The following is a 17941-nucleotide window of genomic DNA, read 5'->3' on the forward strand; positions in this document are numbered from 1 at the left end:
AAAGAGATCTGACTAACCCGCTTACAGCGAGATACTTACATCAGCTCACCATCTTCCAGATGTAAGTAACAACGGACTTATTATTTACCATCCTCATATACCAACTGTTTAACATCAAAGAATAACATCTATAAGTTGTACTATACTATATTGTACTATAACAACATCTAAATACAACTATAATATAACAACTTATAACATCTATATACAACTATAATATAACAACAATAAACTAAAATAACAACTACAATCGTGTTTGAGTGTTTATGCTTTGTGACTGTTACTACCATGTATGCTGGTATAGGCTCCAATTGCCACTATGTTATTTGGGTATAAATACAGGATTCTGGTAAGGTGACAGGGTGATGGGTATGTGAAGGGCATGGTACAATGGGGTGGTCTTCAGTATGCCGGCTGTCGGGATCCCGGCGCACAGTATACCGGCGTCGGGATCCCGACAGCCGGCATACTGACACTTATTCTTCCTGGTGGGGGTCCATGACGCGCGCCACCGTGCCCGTAGCGTGGTGAGCGCGCAAGGGGCTCATTTGCACTCGCCACACTGTCGGTAAGCCGGCGGTCGGGCTCCCGGCGCCGGTATGCTGGGCGCCGGGAGCCCGACCGCCGGCATATCGTAGTGAACCCGGTACAATGATATGGGCGATTGCTGGGATTACAGGTAACTCTTATCACCCCTTTACAAAAAGTACAAGGTAAACTTCAAATGGTTAGAACTCTCCAGCTTGGAATTCTCTAGCTTTCTATGCAAGGGCAGATAGCTCAATGAATAGTGTGTCCGACTGCAATGTCATAGGCAATGGGTTTGTATCCTGGGCACATCAGCATCCTGAAATGTAATGAAGGACAGTGCGACTGAACAACAAGGAGCTCTCAAGTTAAGTCCATAAATGCTGTATAGGTATTAGCGACAATAGGGGTGGGGATAGGAGACAGAGGCGGTCAGTAGATGCTGGGCTTCAAAAAGGGAGGAAACTGCAAGTGAAATTAATTAGATCATTTATAATTGACAAGTGCTGTCAACAGCGCCCCCTACCCTGCAGCGCTATGTGCGGAGCACACACCTAGTTACGGCCCTGGGTACAGGTGTATTCTCACTGACACATATTGGAGCCTTGTGTATGTGAGGGGCACGGTACAATGATATGGGAGATTGCTGGGATTACAGGTAACGCACTGTGGACAGCACCGTGCAGGATATACAGGTACATGGGACACATGTCAGGGTGGTGTAGGTGTATTCTCATGAACACATATTGGAGAATTTGGTAACTGGAATAAGCAGGTAACTGAAGCATTCCCCCTGATTTATGCTATAACACGGTCACAGCATCTATGGTGCTACGGAGAACACCTCTATAATGACATAAAGCAGCCAATCTGAAGAGGGAAAAGCCTGCAGAGAGGGAGGTATGAAGGACAGGAAGATACAGAGTAATGGACAAGCCTACACACCCAGATAGTGGATGGTCCCAATCTTCTGGATGGAACTGGTCAGTCACCGATCCCTTTACTTTCCACTGGGATGCCTCCATACCCCCGGTTCTCCACACCTGAGCATTAGACTTGCATTGCTTCCACTCTGAGCTCTTCATCTGCATGCCTGGAAGAAAGACACCAGCCGTCAGGACATCACATCATATAAGCCCCACAGAGAGCAGCATGGACATAGTATGGAAGAGGTAATACATATATCACAGAATTGCTGGGGCTTTTCAGATGGACACGGACAGTGCACCCACTATTCAGCAGAACAACCCTCCCCCACAACTAATTGAGATAGAGGGGCCACATGCCCAGACCCCCAATGCAGTTATATAGCACCAGCATGCACTGTTGCCCTGTATAACTCTCACCATCCTGGTGCTCCAGTTCCGCTAACTTCCCTCCATTTTCACTAAGGCCACAGCCCCCTACTCTAGTTCGCTCATTCTCCTCCCTTATCATTTCAGACCACCTATTGTACCCAGACAGCTCTCCCTTCCACCCGCAATCACCCCCATTGCCCTCCTTCTAACAACCCCACTACCAATCACCTCACCCTCCATTATCGCCAGTTTGCCTCCTTCATCCACCCACCCTCTATTACCCCAACTTTCATTACTTTTACACTTCTGTCCCCTGTACTAACCTCAATGTGTAATTACCCTCTACCACTCCACTACACCTCCCATCCTTCTATTATCTCTTCATCCTTTATTACCTCCATTCCTGTTCCAGACACCTCTCCCCACCCTAAGGAAACCATCATCCGCCTTACTCTATTACCCCAATGTACTCCCTCTGATACTCCCATGGCTCCACTCTTACCACCTATGTCCCGCTGTCTCAATTTCCCTTATTCATCTTTCATAAAATCCAAGACCCATTCTCTAGTTCCTCCATTACCCTTCCCTGAAGTTACAGAGCCCAATTCCCTTCTACTACTGCTCCAATCCCATTTACCCCACACCACACCACCTCATCTCATCCTCTCTCCATTACCACCTCAATTACAGTTTAATGCCAAAAAAATGCAAAATCATGCACTTGGGGTCTCAAATATCCAAAGGCTAAATATAGTATTAATAGCATTATACTGGGAACTACTGAGGGGGAAAGGGATCTAGGAGTCACTATCTCAGGTAACAAAGGCTAAATATAGTATTAATGGCACTATACTGGGAACTACTGAGGAGGAAAGGGATCTAGGAGTCACTATCTCAGGTGACATAAAGGCAGGTAAGCAACGTAACTAAGTTGACTAGAAGATTTCACTTCGCGCTCACCGATACGGGCATATTGTTGTGGGCAGCAAGATTGTAAGATGGGGCTTCCCCAAAACCTGCCTATAAAATACTAACCGTGAAATGGATTGTAACTGCGCCTGTCAGGCAATGAATATATGGATGTGCTTGAAAGACTTGTAAGAGAGGGAAAAAAAAATATTTACTAAGTTCGTTATTGACAGACAATTCTAGATGTCACAAATCACATAACAATCACAGTTGGCTCTTGATAAAAGAAATAGGGAAATTGCAATAGAAAGAACTAAATGAAAAAAAGAAAAGATGGGGGGTTGCTGGTACTTGTAGTGTCCCTATAGAGGGAGTGTAATTAGTCTTATGTCCACTAGAGGATGGCGTCCCACCTCTCTGTGTATGAAGTGTCTTGTGTAATGAAGGGCGCCCCTAAATAGTCCCAAAACGTGTTACGGTCTCTATTGGTCCGGCACTCAGGTGGTGGTGGTGGTGGGGGGTGTAAACAGAAGCCGAGTGACGATGGTAAATACCTCCAATGATTGTAAGGGCTGCCTCTATGTGGTACTATGGGTGGGGGGACTGTTAGCAGCGGTTCAGATATAAGAACTCCGGACACACTGTCCTCACCGGGGTCCAGGTATGATCAGGATGACACTGCGTGACAAGCGCCCTAATGATCCCCAGGATTCAGTGCCAGTATTAGGAGAGGAGAGGGGGGGGGGGGAGTCAACAGCTTCGAGGCCTGTGAAGGACGGTCCGCCAGGATTGTCTCCTCTCCTTACGGAGTCTTACCTGTTCCTAAGCTCTGTGTGTCTCAGCGTCCACCTGCTTCTGTTCTCCTCGCGTCTCCTACAGCTGCTGCTGTTTCCTGGTGGCTTCTGGTTAAGGCTTCTTATCATGTGGTCGCCGCTGCTGCGGCTCCGCGCTCTCCTCGTACACCGGTGTTTCTGAGGGAACCTGAAATAAGTTTGGATAGAGCTCTGATTAGTGGTGATTCTGCTTGCATGCTGTTAGGCGCCGGGGTCCGCTCGTCGGTGCGGCCCGGCGCCTAGCAACCAGGGACGCCGTACGCGAACAGCCGCCGGCTCCCTGGCAACGCTGGACGCCGGGCGCGCTGAGCCGCACGGACCCTAGCAACGAGGACGCCACTGGCAGACCGTGTTCCCCATTGCTAGGCTTTAAGGGTTAATGTTTTCTCCTGCTCTCTGGCCGGGCAGCAAGGCAGCTGCACGGCATTTATTCTAATCAGCCTTTTGGCAGCTGATTGGAGGACTCCTTGTTAAATACACTCCCAGGGCTTCTCACAGACGCCGGTAATAGCTTCCTGCATGCTGTCTCTGTTTGCTGAGAGTCTGTTCCAGTCTTGCTGTATCCGGTCATTCCAGTATTGGAAGCTCTGAACTCGGAAGTTTGTCATCTAATTCCTGGAGTCCTGACTAATCACCTTATAACATCCAGTGGTGTTCGTGAGTCACGGCCTTGCCGTGTGTTGCGGCTTGTCCGCTTTATTATTTATTATTTATGTTTTGGTGCATTTTGCGGAGGGTTCCGCTTCCACAGGTCCACTCTGGTATCCGGCGGTGCCGGGTAGGAGTATTGGACAAGTGGATTTTGGTTGTCCTTTTCCCTGGCGGGTTTCCGCACATACTTTATGTTTTGTCAGTTAGCTTGTAGCCCCTGGCCTGGTTGTTTAGTCAGAGGGCCCCTTGTTATCACCCTGTCTCGGATTTCCCTTTGTCTCCCATTAAGACCTGAGGGGGCATCGGAGTTGGGCAGACTTAATCCGCCCTTCAAACGCGGCTGCCATGGGCTCAAGCAACCATAGTCTCGCAGGGGATTTCTGACAGCACGGGCGAGACAACGGAGTTAGGGTGCCAGGGGCTATTTTCCATTCCCGCTCCCATAACCAGCATTCCCTTCCAGTACTCTGACCATTGCCATGAGATCTCCTCCGGTCAGGAGTACTGGAATCATAACATTATTACCGGCCATACCAAAACCTAAAATTAAACTGGGTTTAATTTTTTCCTTATTCAGTTTTGTAAGAGTTATCGGCCTCATGAATCCCACAGGTTTAGGGCCAAATCCTGGTCAGCTCCTAGTCAGCCAGATTCAAGAACTTACTCAGATGTTTCAGGATCTTTCCCTTCGGGTGAAGTCGCAGGAAGATCTTTTACGAACTTCCCCGAGGGTAGTCCCTGAACCAAAAATGCACTTGCCTGACCGTTTTTCTGGTGATAGGAAGGAGTTTTTTAATTTTAAAGAATCCTGTAAACTTTATTTTCGTTTAAGACCGATCTCCTCAGGTACTGAATCTCAGCGGGTCGGAATTATTATTTCTTTGCTCCAGCGAGATCCTCAGACCTGGGCATTCGGTTTAAAAGTAGAGGATCCGGCGTTGTCATCAGTAGACGCCTTTTTTGGGTCTTTAGGGCTTTTGTATGATGACCCTGATAGAGAGGCATCCGCTGAGAGTCAGTTACGCACTCTCAGACAGGGTAGAAATCCTGCAGAAGTTTTTTGTACAGAGTTTCGCCGTTGTTCGAACGACTGTGGCTGGAATGACCCAGCCCTGCGCAGTCAGTTTCGCCTCGGCTTATCAGAGTCTATAAAAGACAGTCTCCTTCAGTATCCCGCTCCTGAGACTCTCGATAAACTCATGGAGCTTTCTATTAAGATTGATCGTCGTCTCAGAGAGCGGAGGGCTGAAAAAGGAGCACCTGTCAGGTCTACTCCATGTGTATTTTCCATTCCTGAGGACGTAGAGAAGCCCATGCAGATGGGTCTCTCCCGGCTGTCTCCAGAAGAAAGAGCCAGAAGGCAAAACTCTGGTCTTTGTTTGTACTGTGGGGGTAAGGGACATTTTGCCCGTAATTGTCCGATCAAGTCAGAAAAACGCCTCGACCAAGTGAATTGTGAGGGGGTTCACTTTGGTCTGCAGCTTATCTCCTCGAAGAACTCCCTTTTAGTCCCAGCTAAAGTTTCCTTTGGCAGCCTCTGTTCCTCGGTGTCGGCTTTTGTTGACAGTGGAGCTGCAGGGAACTTTATGGACTTAACGTGGGCCAAGACCTTAGGTATTCCTCAGTTAGCCTTGGGTAGGTGTATCACCATGCATGGTTTAGATGGGAGTCCCTTGTCCAATGGGGTTATTTCCCTCTGTACACCCCCTGTACTACTTACGGTAGGAGCTCTTCATTCCGAAAAAATTGAGTTTTTCCTTACCCATTGCCCAGCAGTTCCAGTGGTTCTGGGTCACCCTTGGCTGGCCTTTCATAATCCCACCATTGATTGGCAGTCGGGGGAGATTTCACAATGGGGTACCATCTGTAATAAGGAATGTATTACGTTTCCCGTCAGAATAGCTGCTGCCATTCCCGAACTCATTCCCGTGGAATACCAGGACTTTGTTGATGTGTTTTCCAAGGGCAATGCAGACATTCTGCCTCCCCATCGGCCTTATGATTGTGCTATTGAGCTAATTCCTGGTGCCACATTGCCAAAGGGAAGGTTATATGCATTATCCGGGCCAGAAACTGCGGCCATGAATGAGTATGTTAAGGAGAGCCTAGGGAAAGGATTTATCAGGCCATCTAAATCCCCTTTAAGTGCAGGCTTCTTCTTTGTGGAGAAAAAAGACGGATCACTCAGACCTTGCATTGACTTTAGAGCCCTGAATAAGATCTCAGTTAAAAATACTTACCCTCTGCCGCTGATTTCTGTCCTCTTTGATCAGCTGCGTTCGGCTGTGATTTTTTCTAAAATTGACCTGAGGGGAGCGTATAACCTCATCCGAATCAAGTCGGGAGATGAGTGGAAGACGGCTTTCAGTACTCAGTCGGGTCACTACGAGTATCTGATGATGCCGTTCGGCTTGTCTAACGCTCCGGCAGTATTCCAGGATCTCATTAACGATGTGCTCCGTGATTTTCTAGGAAGATTCGTGGTCGTTTACTTAGACGACATCCTGATCTATTCTGAATCAATTGAACAACATGTTACCCAGGTGCGTCAGGTTCTTCAAAAATTACGTGAAAATCATCTATATGCCAAGCTGGAGAAGTGCGAGTTTCATGTCACGGAGGTATCCTTTTTAGGGTACATTATTTCCCCTCGGGGATTCTGCATGGAACCTAAGAAGCTCCAAGCCATCCTTAGCTGGGCGCAACCCACCAACTTAAAAGCAATTCAGCGCTTTTTAGGGTTTGCGAATTATTATAGAAAATTTATTCATTCTTTTTCCGACCTGGTTGCTCCCATTGTTGCACTGACTAAGAAGGGAGCGGATCCTACCAACTGGTCACATGAAGCCGAGTTATCCTTTCAGGCCTTGAAACAAGCTTTTGTCTCAGCTCCAGTCCTCAGACATCCCAACCCAGAATTGCCCTTCATTGTTGAGGTTGATGCCTCGGAGGTTGGAGTGGGGGCTATCCTATCTCAGAAGGATCCGGACACTCTGGAACTACATCCTTGTGCCTTTATGTCCAGGAAATTCTCATCCGCTGAATCCAACTACGATGTTGGTAACCGGGAGTTACTGGCTATTAAATGGGCTTTCGAGGAGTGGAGGCATTGGCTTGAGGGAGCAACACATACCATTTCAGTATTGACTGACCATAAGAATCTGCAATACATCGAATCAGCTAAGCGGCTGAATGCCCGGCAGGCTCGTTGGGCTTTGTTCTTTACTCGTTTCAAATTTATTATAACTTTCAGGCCAGGTTCCAAGAATACCAAGGCAGATGCTCTGTCACGCAGTTTTCTTCCGGTTCATGATAACAGTCCTGTTACTCCCATACTTCCATCTTCAGTCATTTGGGCAGGCCTCACACAAGATTTATTTATCCAGTTAAAACAGCTTCAACACCAAGCTCCTGGAAATACTCCTGCTGGTCGTCTTTTTACGTCCCTGAGTTCTTGAGAGCAACTGTTTTGACTGAGTTCCATGATAACAAAGTTTCCGGGCATCCGGGGATCTCTAAGACATTGGAGTTAGTCTCCCGCTCAGTATGGTGGCCTGGTCTTTCTAAAGACGTTAAGGAGTTTGTTTCTTCATGTCAGGTTTGTGCACAGCATAAGGTTCCCCGTTCCTTGCCTATCGGGCAACTTATGCCCTTGAATGTCCCTCTCAGGCCATGGTCTCATATTTCCATGGATTTTGTGGTGGACCTTCCCCTTTCAGCTGGGTGCAGAGTCATTTGGGTGGTAGTAGACCGTTTTAGCAAGATGGCTCATTTCATTGCCCTTCCCCGACTGCCATCTGCCCAAGGATTGGCAGTGTTGTTTCTCCGCCATGTTTTCAGACTTCATGGGTTGCCCACTGATATTGTTTCTGATCGGGGTCCACAATTCATTGCACAATTCTGGAAGTGTTTCTGTGCTTCATTAAAGATGAGATTATCATTAACATCTGGTTACCACCCACAGTCCAACGGGCAAACCGAGCGAGTTAACCAATCATTGAAACAGTATTTGCGTTTGTATTCAGCTAAACTCCAGAATGATTGGTCCGAGTTTCTTCCATTGGCGGAGTTTGCTTACAATAATTCTTGTCATTCCTCCACCAACGTGTCTCCATTCTTTTCAGTTTTTGGTTTTCACCCCAGAGCTAATTCTTTTTTTCAACATTCCTCAGTTTCCTCGCTAACCTTAACCTCCCATCTCAGAGCCATTTGGAAAAAAGTGCACCTTGCTCTCAGAAAAGCGGCCTTTCGAGAGAAAAAATTTTCTGACCGGCTCCGACGTCCTTGCAGTTTTAAGGTGGGAGATAGGGTATGGTTGTCGACTCGTAACATTAGACTTCGACAATCTTCAGCTAGGTTGGGACCCAAATTTATTGGACCATTTCATATCATTAAAAAAGTTAACCCAGTTGCTTTCCGGTTACGTTTACCAAAATCTCTTCGGATTGGTAATACGTTTCATTGCTCCCTGTTGAAGCCATACATTTCTTCCAATAAATTTCCTTGGAAGATCTCTCAGGGAAGATCTCCAGGGGATGTACAGGGGCAACAGGAGTTCCTGGTGGAGAAGGTTCTCGATTCCAAGTTGTCCAGGGGCCGGCTCTATTTTCTGGTTCACTGGAGAGGTTATGGTCCAGAGGAAAGGTCCTGGGTCCTGGATAAGGATCTTCATGCCCCAAGGCTCAAGAGGGCATTTTTTCGGGAGTTTCCTTGGAAGCCTGGCTTTAGGGGTTCCTTGACCCCTCCTCAAGGGGGGGGGTACTGTTAGGCGCCGGGGTCCGCTCGTCGGTGCGGCCCGGCGCCTAGCAACCAGGGACGCCGTACGCGAACAGCCGCCGGCTCCCTGGCAACGCTGGACGCCGGGCACGCTGAGCCGCACGGACCCTAGCAACGGGGACGCCACTGGCGGACCGTGTTCCCCATTGCTAGGCTTTAAGGGTTAATGTTTTCTCCTGCTCTCTGGCCGGGCAGCAAGGCAGCTGCACGGCATTTATTCTAATCAGCCTTTTGGCAGCTGATTGGAGGACTCCTTGTTAAATACACTCCCAGGGCTTCTCACAGACGCCGGTAATAGCTTCCTGCATGCTGTCTCTGTTTGCTGAGAGTCTGTTCCAGTCTTGCTGTATCCGGTCATTCCAGTATTGGAAGCTCTGAACTCGGAAGTTTGTCATCTAATTCCTGGAGTCCTGACTAATCACCTTATAACATCCAGTGGTGTTCGTGAGTCACGGCCTTGCCGTGTGTTGCGGCTTGTCCGCTTTATTATTTATTATTTATGTTTTGGTGCATTTTGCGGAGGGTTCCGCTTCCACAGGTCCACTCTGGTATCCGGCGGTGCCGGGTAGGAGTATTGGACAAGTGGATTTTGGTTGTTCTTTTCCCTGGCGGGTTTCCGCACATACTTTATGTTTTGTCAGTTAGCTTGTAGCCCCTGGCCTGGTTGTTTAGTCAGAGGGCCCCTTGTTATCACCCTGTCTCGGATTTCCCTTTGTCTCCCATTAAGACCTGAGGGGGCATCGGAGTTGGGCAGACTTAATCCGCCCTTCAAACGCGGCTGCCATGGGCTCAAGCAACCATAGTCTCGCAGGGGATTTCTGACAGCACGGGCGAGACAACGGAGTTAGGGCGCCAGGGGCTATTTTCCATTCCCGCTCCCATAACCAGCATTCCCTTCCAGTACTCTGACCATTGCCATGAGATCTCCTCCGGTCAGGAGTACTGGAATCATAACACATGCAGGGGCTGGTTCTCCTACGCGTATCCACCCATTGGGGTCTTTGTCAGGGAGTCTGTAACGGCCATCTTGATAAAGACCCCATCTTGACCGGGAATTCTGGGAATCATTAGGGCGCTTGTAACGGAGCGTCATACTGATCATACATGGACCCCGGTGAGGACAGTGTGTCCGGAGTTCTTATATCTGAACCTCTGCTAACAGTCCCCACGCCCATAGTACAACATAGGGGCACCCCTTACAATCATTGGAGGTATTTACCATCGTCACCGGGCTTCTGTTTACACCACCACCACCCCCGCCCCCCCTCCACCACCTGAGTGTCGGACCAATAGAGACCGTAACACGTTTTGGAACTATTAAGGCGCTCCCTTCATTACACAAGACACTTCATACACAGAGAGGTGGGGCGCCATCCTCTAGTGGACATAAGACTAATCACACTCCCTTTATTAGGGACACTGCAAGTACCAGCATTTCTTTTTCTCATTCAATTCTTTCTATTGAAATTTCCCTATTTCTTTTATCAAGAGCCAACTGTGATTGTTGTTATGCGATTTGTGACATCTAGAATTATTGTCTGTCTATAACGAACTTAGTAAATCATTTATTTTTTCTCTTTTACAAGTCTTTCAAGCACATCCATATATTCATTGCCTGACAGGCGCAGTTACAATCCATTTCACTGTAAGCAATGTAACACAGCAATGAGGAAGGCTAGTCATATGCTTGGTGCATAGGGAGAGGAATCAGCAGCAGAGAGAAGTAATAATGCCACTGTATAGGTCACTGGTGCGGTATCATCTAGAATACTGTGTCTAGTTCTGGAGGACATATCTTCAGAAGGATATTATTACATTAGAGACTGTACAAAGAAGGGCAACTAGTATGGTGCATGGCCTACATCACACAACATACCCAGAAAGACTAAAACATCTCACTATGGGGGTCATTCCGAGTTGATCGCTCGCTAGCAACTTTTTGCAGTACTGCGATAAGGTTAAATCTCGGCAAAACTGCGCATGCATAAGCACCGCAACGCGCAGGCGGGTCGTACGGGTACAAAGAGGATCGGTGATGGGTGATGGATTTAACGAAGAATCCATTCGCACAGTGGAACGTAAGGTGATTTGACAGAAAGAGGGCGTTTGTGGGTGTTAACGGACCGTTTTCTGGGAATGTTTGGAAAAATGCAGCCGTGTCCAAGCGTTTGCAGGGCGGGTGTCTGACGTCAATTTCGGGACCAAAAAGACTGAAGTGATCGCAGCGGCTGAGTAAGTCCAGAGCTACTCAGAAACTGAAAAAAAAAAAAAAAGTTTTTGTGCCGTCGGCTGCAAAAGTGTTCGCACACTTGCAAAGCTAAAATACACTCCCCCATAGGCGGCGACTATCTGAAAAAAGTTGCCAGCGAGCGATCAACTCGGAATGACCCCCTATGTGCAGTGTGGAGCAGAGAAGGGAAAGGGGGGACATGATAGAGATTGTCACATATATCAGGGGTAAAACAAGATCCAAAAGGGAAACATTCTCCAAATGAAGAGAAGTTAGGACACGAGGACATGCACTGACACTGGAGGGAGGGAGGTTCAGGGGAAATTTGAGGAAAAATGACTTCACAGAAAGGGTAGTGGATAAGTGGAATAGCCTCCCATCAGAGGTGGTAGAGGCTAAGACAGTAGAGCAATATAAACATGAATGGGATAGACATAAGGATACCCTTACACAGAAATAAGGATCAAATAGGTCACCTGGTCACCCTGCCAGCTCCATACGTGCAGTGATATAGCAGTGTTACATCGCATCAGCAGTCCCGATCACCCTGCCAGCACCATATGTGCAGTGAGATAACAGTGTTACATCATATCAGCGCTCCCGGTCACCCTGCCAACTCCATACGTGCAGTGATATAGCAGTGTTACATAATATCAGCGCTCCCGGTCACCCTGCCAACTCCATACGTGCAGTGATATAGCAGCGTTACATCACATCAGTGCTCCTGGTCACCCTGCCAGCTCCATACGTGCAGTGATATAGCAGTGTTACATCATATCAGCGCTCCCGGTCACCCTGCCAACTCCATACGTTCAGTGATATAGCATAGTTACATCACATCAGCGCTCCCGTTCACCCAGCCAGCTCCATACGTGCAGTGATATAGCCGTATTACATCACATCAGTGCTCCTGGTCACCCAGCCAGCTCCATACGTGCAGTGATATAGCCGTATTACATCACATCAGCTCTCCTGGTCACCCTACCAGCTCCACACATGCAGTGATATAGCTGTATTACAATACATTAGCGCTCCCAGTCACCCTGCCAGCTCCATAACGTGCAGTGAATAGAAGTATTACCTCCCTCTCTCTCCGCTCCCCTGGCTGCAGCGAGCGCGGTGTGTGCCCGCTGCAGCCGGCGTCGCTAACTGACGCTAGAGGTCAAAATTGACCCTAGTGTCAGTGCGGCGCTGCTATGGGAGAGATGTCATGACGTCTCTCCCATAGAGAGGAGCCGGCGCCCGGAGGCAGCGGCAGCAGCTGTCCAGAAGCAGGAGCGAGGCTGGTAAGTATGGTGTATTTATTTTGTTTAGGGTTTCAAAGCGGCTACAGGGGGCACAGCTACAAGAGGCACAGCTACTTGGGGCAGATCTACAGGGGGCACAACTACACGAGGCACAGCTACTGGGGGCAAATCAACTGAGGGCACAGCTACTGGGGGCACAACTACAGGGGGCAAATTAACTGGTGGCACAGCTGCTGGGGACACAACTACAGGGGGATAACTGAGGGTTCACCCCTTCCCTATGAAGAAGCCATGCCTCACGGCGTGCACCAACCTCTGTCTGTGCAGCAGCTATTTATCCCGGCTTTACTTAGCAATCAGCACCAGCCAGATAACTCAGTCACGATCTCCCGGGCTGTCTTCCAGAAGCTAAGCTTGACTGCTGCCAAGGGCAGATTGGGATGGAAAACCAGCTGAGGAAACCTCTGTAAGCAGCCCCAGTGGAGGCGGGGTTTGCTGAGGGGGGCAGGATCCAGGGCTGGTTCTAGACCTTATGGCACCCAGGGTGTACGATTCCTTTGGTGCCCCACTTTTCCCCATTTAAAACAGGGACAGTGCTCGCTGATGACGTGAGCAAATAATGTAGGGGAGGGGCTTCATTGGGGAAGGGGCATGGCCACATAATAGTACCAATTCACATTATACCACACCGTAGTCTCCATCAGTCACATTACACCACACAGTAGTACCCCTTATACACGCTAGGTAGAGCCCCTTATACACAATATGCCAGGTAGAGCCCCTTTTATACACGTTGCACTAGGTAGAGCATGTTATACAAACTGCACCAGGTAGCCCCTTATACACATTGCACAAGTAGCCCATTATACACATTTGCACCAGGTAGCACATTATACCCATTGCACCAGGTAGCACATTATACACATTGCGCCAGGTAGCCCCTTATACACATTGCGCCAGGTAGCCCCTTATACACATTGCACCAGGTAGCCCCTTATACACATTGCGCCAGGTAGCCCCTTATACACATTGCACCAGGTAGCCCCTTATACACATTGCACCAGGTAGCCCCTTATACACATTGCGCCAGGTAGCCCCTTATACACATTGCGCCAGGTAGCCCCTTATACACATTGCGCCAGGTAGCCCCTTATACACATTGCGCCAGGTAGCCCGTTATACACAGTGCGCCAGGTAGCCCATTATACACAGTGCGCCAAGTAGCCCATTATACACATTGCGCCAGGTAGCGCCTTATACAAATTGCACCAGCAAGTCGTCACTCACCATTTGGCACCTGTGGTCCTCCAGCTCTATGTTCTTGTTATACTTCCACGGTGGGGTACGGCCAGCGTGAAGTGGCCAGGATGGTAGGCGGCCGGCCGGAGCAGGAAGTGACTAGGGACATTTTGGTGCAGGCAGCAGATGGGTGCTGATGGCTCTGGCGGAATGACTGCGGCCTCAGGCTGCAGCGTCTCGGGTGCCCGCCCTGATAGCCCGCACCTAAAACCACCACTGGCAGGATCCCCTGAGCTGGACGAACAGCAGTGCCATATTAAGTTCCACATGGGCCTGGAGCTGAAATTTACAAAGGACCTATTATATATGACTGCCGAGGATGTGACTAGTGATGTGGCGGGGCATGACCTGTAGCACCCACTATTACACACTCACCGCAGCACCTGTTACTATACTCTCACCGCAAAACCTGTTACTACACTCTCACCGCAGCACCCGTTACTACACACACACGGCAGAACCCCTTACTACACACACATTTGCACCCGATACCACATTCACACCACAGAATATATTACCACACTCGCTCCGCAGCAGCCCTTACTACACACACAGCAGCAGCAGCCCTTACTACAATTACATGGCAGAACCCCTTACTATACTCACATAGCAGAACTCCTTACTGCACTCACACAACAGCACCTCATACTACAGACACACACAGCAGCACCCCATACTACACACACACGGCAGCACCCCTTACTACGCACACTTGCACCCGATACCAAACTCACACCACAGAACCCATTATCACACTCACTCCGCAGCACCCCTTACTACACACACATGGCACAACCCCTTACTACAATCACACACAGCAGCACCCCTTACTACACTCACACGGCAGCACCCGATACTACACACACACAGCAGCACCCCTTACAACACACAGCAGCACCCATTAACTACCCCCACCTAGCACTCATAAGCCATTCATTGATGAATTTCAACATCCCAGTACCCACTAACTCATTTACCTCCCCACACAACCACATATACACGCACACAGTACACACACACAAAGTCCACCCACTCATATGTACTCACACTAGACACATAAAGTACACCCACCCACCACATACAGTATAGACCAGAGGTTCCCAAACGCAGTCCTCAAGGCACCCCAATGGTCCTGGTTTTAAATGTATCCATGCTTGGCCACAGGTGACCTAATTAGCACCTTAGTCAATTTGATTTAACCATCTGTGCTGAGCCATGGCTATACCTAAAACCTGGACTGTTGGGGTGCCTTGAGGACAGCGTTTGGGAACCTCTGGTATAGACACACAGTACACATATAAAAGTACACCCACCCCCACCACTACATATACACACTCAGTACACACACACAAAGTACACATACCACCACATCTACACACACATGAAGTACACACACACCTCCACCACCACCACACATACACACACACACAGTACACATGAAGTACACACACAAAGTACAGACGAACTCACACACCACCACATCATACCTCCCAACATTTGGATTCCTGAAGCAGGGGAGAAAGGGGGCGTGGTTTCGCGTGGATGACTCAATCGCAAGCCACACCTTCAATTTCCGTCATAGTGGGGGCATGGTTAGTGCTCTGTGAGCTGCTGGCCATGCCCCCAGTCCCTCTGCCACACTGGAATAGACGCTGTGGGCATGCGTATAGTGTCTGGTCACCACTGCTCTGCTCTGAGCAGCGAGTGATAGGGAGCCTCCCAACTGGTAAAAAGAGGGAAAAATGTATTCCTTAGGATGTATGGGGGGACGGTCACTCGATTTTCTGGGGCCTCCAAGCCATTCCGGGAGAGTAGGCAAGTATGATTTTAAATGTTTCTTGTTTTTTGTCATGTACTGTCTATGTATACCGGTATTAGGACCACCAGCATTATATAAACCATGTAAACTGTAAATAATATTGTGTTTTTATGCTTTAAAACATAATAAATTGGATTATACCAGATTTTAAAAGTAGACTGAATATGTGATATTATTCATTTAGGATAAACCCTGGGAGTTATATATGCTAAGTATCCAATTTCTAAGGGCTAGTGGAACCCCTTCCCTCCTCAGCTGCTACTCATATAACAAATAGGTATTAGTGCAGCCCTCCCAAACATAGCATATACACACAAACCTCCATCACCACATATATACACACACAATACAAACTACACACACTGTATACCCCCACATATATACACACACCAGCACATATATACACACATGCCCCCACCACCACATATACACACACAAATCCCCACCATCACATATACACACACACCCTCACCACCACATATACACACACACATCTCCACCACCACATATACACACACAAAGTACACACAAACACCCCCTCCACCAGATATACACAGTATACACTTTACGCACACAGTACACACTACACACACAAAGTACACACATCAACCACCACATATACCCACACTCCCACCACCACATATATAAACACACGCACACACAGTACACACACCACCACATATATACATGCACACACTATACACACACCCACCACTACATAGTACACATAGTACCCACACCACACACAGTACACACCACCACATATACATACAGTACACACACATTCAGTACACACACCACACAAACAGTATACACACATTAATCAAGAAAACACTTGCCAAGCTTCCTGCAGCAGCAGCTACCCGTACAGTCTGGGGGCGGAGCTTAGCGAAGTGGCAGCAGGACCCCCAGTGAAGGAGAGACTGGAGGACGGGCAGCCAGCAGACTGCCTGCACGGCACCATGATATGTCAGGTGACAGTGCTGGAGGCGGAGGCATGGGAGAGAGGAGGCTGCTGGCAGTTTTTTTCGTGTCAACGCTGTCAGTTTGCTGTGGGCCTATTTTCAATGGGGGGCCTGGAGCTGCAGATCCATCCGCCCCATTGTTAATCCGGGTCTGCCCACTCTCAATTTTTGAGGGCTTGTAGAGTTACAAGTGATGTACAGGAAATGAAAGGACAGATATTATGATGGAGAACATTATATGGAAAGGGAAACCCTAGAAACCAGCTATTAACCACTTGCCTGGCATGGTGGCATCATATGCGACCACACCATCAAGTGCTTTATCTGACCTGGAGGCACCGGATGCGACCAGTCAGACAGACAGTGTTAGCAGCTGCAGGGAAGAGAAACTTCATGTTTTACACCTAATTCACTCATAAAAACCCGACAATCTCTGAGCGTCTTTTTGGGGGAAAAAGTGACAGTTAAGGGCTAAAGGCTCAGTACACAAATGGTTCAAAGCAAGTGCATATATATATATATATATATATTTTCATGAGTGTGCTGGTTTAAAGAGAGTGTATATGTATATATATATATATATATATATATATGTATATATATATATATATATATATATATATATATATATATATATATATATGATAGATAGATAGATAGATAGATACACACACACATATATCTACTGTATGTATAGGACACCATACAACTCTTTAAACCAGGACACTCATGAAGTGTGTGTGTGTGTGTGATAGATATATATATATATACTTAATTGTTCTTAAAACTTGGTTTATGTGGTTTTTTTTTTTTTGAATCTCCCAGAAGGATATGATGCAGGAAGGTTGTATGTAATTGTGCATCAACACGGATACCTGCACCTGTATGGACTGATGAAATAAACAAGCTGGACATTTCTCCAGGCTGGTGCTGATGGCTGGTGATGATGTCACTCAGCCAGTACACTGTGACATCACAAACACGGTATAATCGGCTGCTGCTGCCTCTGGAACCTCACTTCTCAATACGAGTTGCTTGGTGAAGGAGCTTTGAAGAGAGAGAGAAATTCAATATAGCGAATTATCAGCCTGAGACTGAAGATGTCTCTAGGTGAGAGGAGACCGCCCGGCCTCACTCTAATAAAAGAGGCGGACATGAACGATGACATTTACTTACAAATGGTCACTTACCACGCTGTGACGTTCGGCACAATTGTAACATCGTATGTCAGTGCTGAAATGGAAGATGCCCCAAAAGTAGTATACTACAATGGGGAGGAAGAGGAGGAGGAGGAAGAAGAGGATGATGTCACCAGTGAGACGTGCTCCGATAGTTATTATTATCCAACCGTCTATACTGGTGATGATGAGGATGATGGCAGAGAGG

At 47.9% G+C, this 17941-nt stretch overlaps 1 protein-coding gene across 6 annotated transcripts in view; it reads right to left on the reverse strand.

The window, feature by feature from the left end:
* LOC135056114 (uncharacterized) overlaps positions 1 to 17941 on the reverse strand; it is a 65355-nt gene that overhangs the window by 19253 nt on the left and 28161 nt on the right. For 2 of the 6 annotated variants that reach the window (XM_063960889.1, XM_063960890.1), the window contains exons 4-5: positions 3552 to 3716; positions 1474 to 1621 (exon numbers count right to left, since the gene is read on the reverse strand). In XM_063960889.1, the coding sequence (XP_063816959.1) occupies positions 1579 to 1621; positions 3552 to 3716 (208 nt within the window). In that variant the 3' untranslated portion in view covers positions 1474 to 1578. Of the gene's footprint in view, positions 1 to 1473; positions 1622 to 3551; positions 3717 to 13759; positions 13862 to 17436; positions 17603 to 17941 lie in introns of those variants that run through there. The other 4 variants (XM_063960887.1, XM_063960888.1, XR_010243898.1 and 1 more) reach the window with 3 other exon arrangements.

This window comes from Pseudophryne corroboree, chromosome 3 (assembly GCF_028390025.1).
Source record: "Pseudophryne corroboree isolate aPseCor3 chromosome 3, aPseCor3.hap2, whole genome shotgun sequence".
Lineage (NCBI taxonomy): Eukaryota > Metazoa > Chordata > Amphibia > Anura > Myobatrachidae > Pseudophryne > Pseudophryne corroboree.